Source organism: Fragaria vesca, linkage group LG6 (genome assembly GCF_000184155.1).
Source record: "Fragaria vesca subsp. vesca linkage group LG6, FraVesHawaii_1.0, whole genome shotgun sequence".
Lineage (NCBI taxonomy): Eukaryota > Viridiplantae > Streptophyta > Magnoliopsida > Rosales > Rosaceae > Fragaria > Fragaria vesca.
Window position 1 is genome coordinate 7,076,877 of NC_020496.1, and position 5,812 is coordinate 7,082,688.

General features: G+C 37.7%; 1 protein-coding gene across 1 annotated transcript; it reads left to right on the plus strand.

The window, feature by feature from the left end:
• Positions 1-1,412: 1,412 nt before the first annotated feature.
• On the plus strand, positions 1,413-3,380 carry LOC101304897 (probable protein phosphatase 2C 73-like). Its single transcript, XM_004305053.1, has 5 exons — positions 1,413-1,637; positions 1,950-2,297; positions 2,378-2,495; positions 2,585-2,808; positions 2,934-3,380. The coding sequence occupies exons 1-5, from the start codon at positions 1,413-1,415 to the stop codon at positions 3,378-3,380; spliced, it is 1,362 nt and encodes a 453-aa protein (XP_004305101.1).
• The last annotated feature ends 2,432 nt before the right edge of the window (positions 3,381-5,812 follow it).

A 5,812-nucleotide genomic window follows, 5' to 3' on the forward strand; every position in this document is an offset into this window, starting at 1 on the left:
ATTGTTCATGCTGCTCTAAGTCTTCTTCGTGACTGTAAACCTTAGAGCTTGAACTCAAAACTTCTTTCATCAACTCATATCATGTTGCATACCATGAGGGATGTGTAGTGCAACCAACCCAAGAAGCGTTCAAGGTTGAATCTGCTAGTGGTTAGCTGAATTCACGAACAAGGCTTCGAAAAGTGTCCCATGTTGTAAGAACTTAGAAACAAGAGAGGGAATAGGTCTAGACTAGTTCGAGACTAGGAAGGATAGCACTGTGGTAGTATATCACTAGAACTATTATTCTTGTAAGAAGTTACTTCAACTTAATGGAAGTTTTTATCTCTCAAGAGTTAGAGACACGCAGTTTTTCTCCCTGCATTCAGGGTTTCTGCGAGTAAAAAACATCCTTGTGTTGTTTCTTTATTTGCTGCAATTTACTTTCTGCAAACTCGTATCCTGTGATTCTGGGATAACACAAGTCATTGCTATCCTCGGATACAGAAGACAACGAAAATTTCAAAAAGGCCTATTCACCCCCCTTCTAGGACTTTTAAGATTCTTTGAACTAAGCCCAGCTAGTTGTGCCATCTTCATTAGAACCCATCCTTGCAACACAGATCACAAAAACTATGGTTCTCTACCTACTAATTAACATCTTTGCAAATATGGATGGTCGTGATCGTCAAACTGTATTACAATTATTTCCAACTCAACTTCTAGTACTACTCTATGAGAATACAAACAGTTTTGGTCTACATTCAGTTAGCTGAGGACAGAATGGATTTGTAAGTTGGAAAAACAAATATTACAGTTTGTACTCTATAGTTAGTTGTTTGTGCATTTCTTCATACATTATCGTTTGTTACCCTAGATAAGAAACAACTTATAACAAGCCGCTAACAATATACACCGTCACTTTTAGCACATAAGCTTGATACATGTCATGTGGTGCACCTTAAATAGTATGCATATCCATATCCATATGTAGATGTAAGCAAAATTAGGATGCTCTAACCCATTTTCGCTAACAAGAACAAAGGTATTGTTGTTGCAGCTTTGACCTTTTTTGTTTTTTGAGAAGGGGGGTCATTGACTTAAACATGGGTTGAGATGAGCACGTCGAAATTCTAACAACACCACCCACAATTTCCAAACGGGGAGGAGCATGCAACTTTTCATTCCCAAATTTTCAATCTTTATGTCGTGCTCTTGATCCTCAACCAAAGACAAAAAATCGTGACTGTTCTTTATCCATGCTTGTTCTTCTTTGATGTTAATTCTTGGCTCCACATTCTTTTGAACCCTTTAATCTGCCTCTTCATATTGGGGTTCAGAGAAACAAAGCTTTATTTTGTGGCACTAACGCTCATTGGTTGGGGTCGCATTGTAAAGGAATTGAACCTCCGACCTAACCTATTTCCAAAAATATGGGAGGTTGCTGCACCAAAGATGCCTTGTATAATGGGAATAACATAGATGATGAGCGTTATTGTAAGGATGATACTGAATTTGACGGTGATGATGATATGAACAATGTGAAGTATGGGGAAGATGGAGCTCGGATAAGAATGCAAGGCTCTTCTAGGTACATTTCAATGTACACCCAACAAGGAAAGAAAGGGATCAATCAAGATGCTATGACAGTTTGGGAGGTATTTGAGTTTTGATAATTTGTTCTACATGAAGCTCCTCTTTGTCAATTTTTATCTTATATTGATTTTTTAAGCTTCCATTTGTCCTCATACATATGTTTTCTTCTGCTACATTTGTTGTCTTTACATTTTCTAACTTCTTTACCATTTCCGTTGATATTATCCATGAAATTCTTCTTGTAATTTCAATAATGATGAACCTTCTTCTGCCTAGGAACCCTTTATACTCTTTGTTATCATTTTCTTCCATTAACAAAATCCATGAATTTAATGTTTAACTTTAACTTTAACTTTAACCTCCATTTCTTTTAGGATTTTGCTGAGAAGGACATGTACTACTGTGGTGTGTTTGATGGCCATGGACCTGATGGTCATAAGATAGCGCGATATGTACGCGACAATTTACCTTCAAAGCTTTCCCAAGTTGTCAAAATCTACCAGCTTAACACCGGCATTTTCGACAATGCTAGTCTTCCTTCAAGTTTTTTCAACCAGGAAAGTAACACAACCCCCATCAGCAAAGGCAGTCAAGATATTTCTCTTTCTTCATGGGAAGCCAGTTTCGTTAAATCATTCAAGGATATGGATGAAGAGCTTAGCCTCGATTCAACCATCGATAGCTTCTGCAGTGGTTCAACAGCTGTAAATGTAGTTAAACAGGTATAACACACTATGGCATTCAAACTTGCATTACAAGAAAAGCAATTGAAACAGAACGCTTATGATGTGTGGATTTTCAGGGTGATCACTTGGTAATTGCAAACTTGGGAGATTCTCGTGCAGTTCTTGGTACTAGGGGAGAGAATAATCAAATCGTTCCTGTTCAACTCACAGTTGATTTAAAACCGGATACTCCAAGTGAGTTTAACATCTTTTTAAGAGACCAAATTGTTATTAGGTGTAATTGGCATCATATTCATTCTCTCTTTCTCTATTGTCTTACTCAGGTGAAGCGGAAAGAATTAAGAAGTGTAACGGCAGAATTTTCGCAGTGGATGAAGAACCGGAAGTGTACAGAATATGGATGCCGGATGAAGACTGCCCTGGTCTAGCAATGGCACGAGCATTCGGAGATTTCTGTCTCAAAGATTATGGCCTTATCTCCATTCCTGAAGTTTGCTACAAAACTATCACAAGCGATGATGAATTTGTAGTTTTGGCAACTGATGGGGTGAGAACAAAAACTTTGTTACTTTATGACCAAGTTACTTGGTAGTCACAAATGATAAAGTGGAGAATTTGTGAAATATTAGTGTTAAATTTGTTCACCAAATAATGTGACACTGCTTTGTGCAGGTATGGGATGCGTTATCGAATGCTAATGTGGTAAAGATAGTTGCTTCTGCAAAGAAGAGATCCAATGCAGCGAAGTTGTTAGTCAAGCGAGCTGTTAGAGCATGGAAAAGAAAATATCCAGAATCCAAAATTGATGATTGTGCAGTTATATGCTTGTTCCTGAAAGACCAACCTTCTTTAAGTCGGTCAATGTCTCATGGAAGCCGGGGAAAAGTAAATGAACCAGCGCTTGTTTCGTATTATAGCACTAAATCGAATGCTCCAACCGATGGAGGAGGCACCGAACTGTCTCTTGTAAATAGCAAGATCTCAGAAGACACAAAAGAAGGGTGGAGTGAATTGGATGGTTCTACAAGAGTGAATTCCCTTTTGAATGTTCCTCGATATGATAACGCTTTGAGTTGGCGGAAAAAATCAAAGGATTTTGAAGAGGTTGAAGCTCATTAATCAGTTCTTTTCCTTTTGAAGATCAAAGATATGGTCTTAACAATGATTCCTAATCCAGTTCAGACCATTTCCATATATATGTGTTTGCTTTGATCAGTTGATGTCTACCAGCTTTCTGCAAATGCAATTCAGCTTCCTTCCAAGTATTAAAGAAAAGGGGCTCTGAATTAGAATTGTTTAGGAGAAATGTACATATTTCTCTTACTAGCTAGTTACTTAGAAGTGCAGTGGATACTGAATCATGAGCCTACATCTTTGTACTAAATATACCTCAACATCATGTTTGTGTGTAGTCATATTGACACCCATCTATTAATCATACTTCATTTCTAAACCACATTGTGACAAGGTAGTCTGGATATCAATAATTTAGTTTAGAAACTTCTGGCGCTGCTAAGACAGTTTTTTGACACGATGTCCTGTGTTAAAAGGTGCTCTATATAGAATCTTGGTTTTGATTTCAAGGATTTGTACTACATACTTCCAATTGCTTTGCTTGATCAATCTTTGATGGAGGCAAAGGTCAACCTGCATTGAACATAGAGAATTATGAGTTTGTTCACCTGGTTAGTAGCCGAGTGAGAAATTCATGCTTAATAATATTTAGATGTAAATCTAATGATAAATAAAACTTATTTTTAAGTTAGCCGGTTATGTTTTTTAACCTTTGATTTACATTTAAGAGTGATTGAACAAAACTAACAACATCAAATCAGTGTATCAAGACTGGTTCTATCGCAAATCGAAACCCTCTCTAGGGTTTTGAGAGTAAGGCAGCGGTGGCGACGGCGGCGCATCTACTTCGCTCCTAGCCATTAGGGACGTCTCGGCGTCGCGATCTTCAAGAAATATGGACGGGCTTCTTGTTTCTCATCCCAGTGACGCACGCGGCAGAGGTTCGCAAAGGTTTGTAATCCAGTTTTTGGTTTCAGGTTCCGAGAAGGGGCGGAGGCAGGCTGTGGTGACATTCTTTGCTCCCGCCGTCAGCTTTTGTGCAGAGGAGGTCGAGTTTTTGTGTAGGAGGAGGAGGAGTTGATCTTGCTTCTCAGAGGTGGCTCACTGAGTTAGAGGATATGGGGTCATGGCTAGGTAGGCCGCTGAACTGAGGTTGGACTGGCCTAATTCATGGTTTGAGGGCAGTGGGTGTGGCTTGGGATTCGTGAGCCTTTCTACTCTCCCTCCTCAATCCAACTTGGGTGAGTTTCTTTGCTCTAGGCTTTGGTGACTCTTTTGGGGCTGGAGAAGATCCCTACACAACCACATTGATGAGTTTACCCCCCTTTTTGATGGAAAGGTACACCGAAACAGTCTCAGGCCTCGATTCATTGAGCTGGGTTACTTTGGTTGGTTATATAGGTTATTACTTTCTAGGCCAAAATAAAGTCCTCTTGTGGACATTAGTTTTTGAGTTATATTTCTTTGTAGCTTTTGTAGGATCTTCAAGTTGTATCGAAGCTATGCTTTCGGTTGACCAGCCGTTAGATTTGTATTAGAGTTTAACTCCCGCTCGTCCCATTGGTTGATTTAATATATGAGCTTTACGCCCCTTGGAGTAACATCCATTTCCATATAAAAATAAATTTAAAAAAAAAACCATAATTACCAATTTGCTACCCTAACTTTTACATTAGTGTCAATTTGCTACCTTAAATTTTATTTCAGTCAATTTGCTACCCTAGCCAATTTGCTACCATAACTATTAAATCTGCCAATTTGCTACATTTCCATCAAATTTGTTATTTTAGGCTTTCAAGATTAATCAATTTATTTAACAAAATTTCAATATCGACCAACTTTAACATTCGATTTTCAAAATTAGTTCATGTTTGGATGAAAAAATGAACAAAATTAAATGACAAAAAGGTAGTAAGTTGGCTAATTTTAAAAACATATGGTAGCAAATTGACAGAAATAATAGTTAGGGTAGCAAATTAGCTAATTATAAAAAATTATGGTAACAAATTGGCTGAAACGAAAGTTTGGGTATCAAATTGACACCAAGGTGAAATGTATGATAGGAATATTTGGCTAAAAAGTCAACAAAAAAAAAAAAGTGATTGAACAAAGTTTATTTGGTGAATTACCAATAAGGCGCACACCACAACTTGAGAACTGTGTTGTATCTTTCACAATACTCTTCCCAAGTCCTAATGACTAATGAGTCTACAATTGATTCATAGTTCTTGGTAGAACAATACAAACTTTTGTGTCATTAATTTCTTTGACAGTCAAAATATTCAACATTTCAAACCACCATAGAACACTTCTCTTTTTTGATTAAGAATTTTTATGTGAACAATTTGTTACTTGGTTCACACATCTGCCACAAGTCTGTTAGATTCAGGCATTCTGATGGTGCCTTGTGGGAGTCTTGTATTTATGGCCAAAGGCTTTTGGGCATTTTGCTAAGCAACCTGAAACTTCAATAAGTT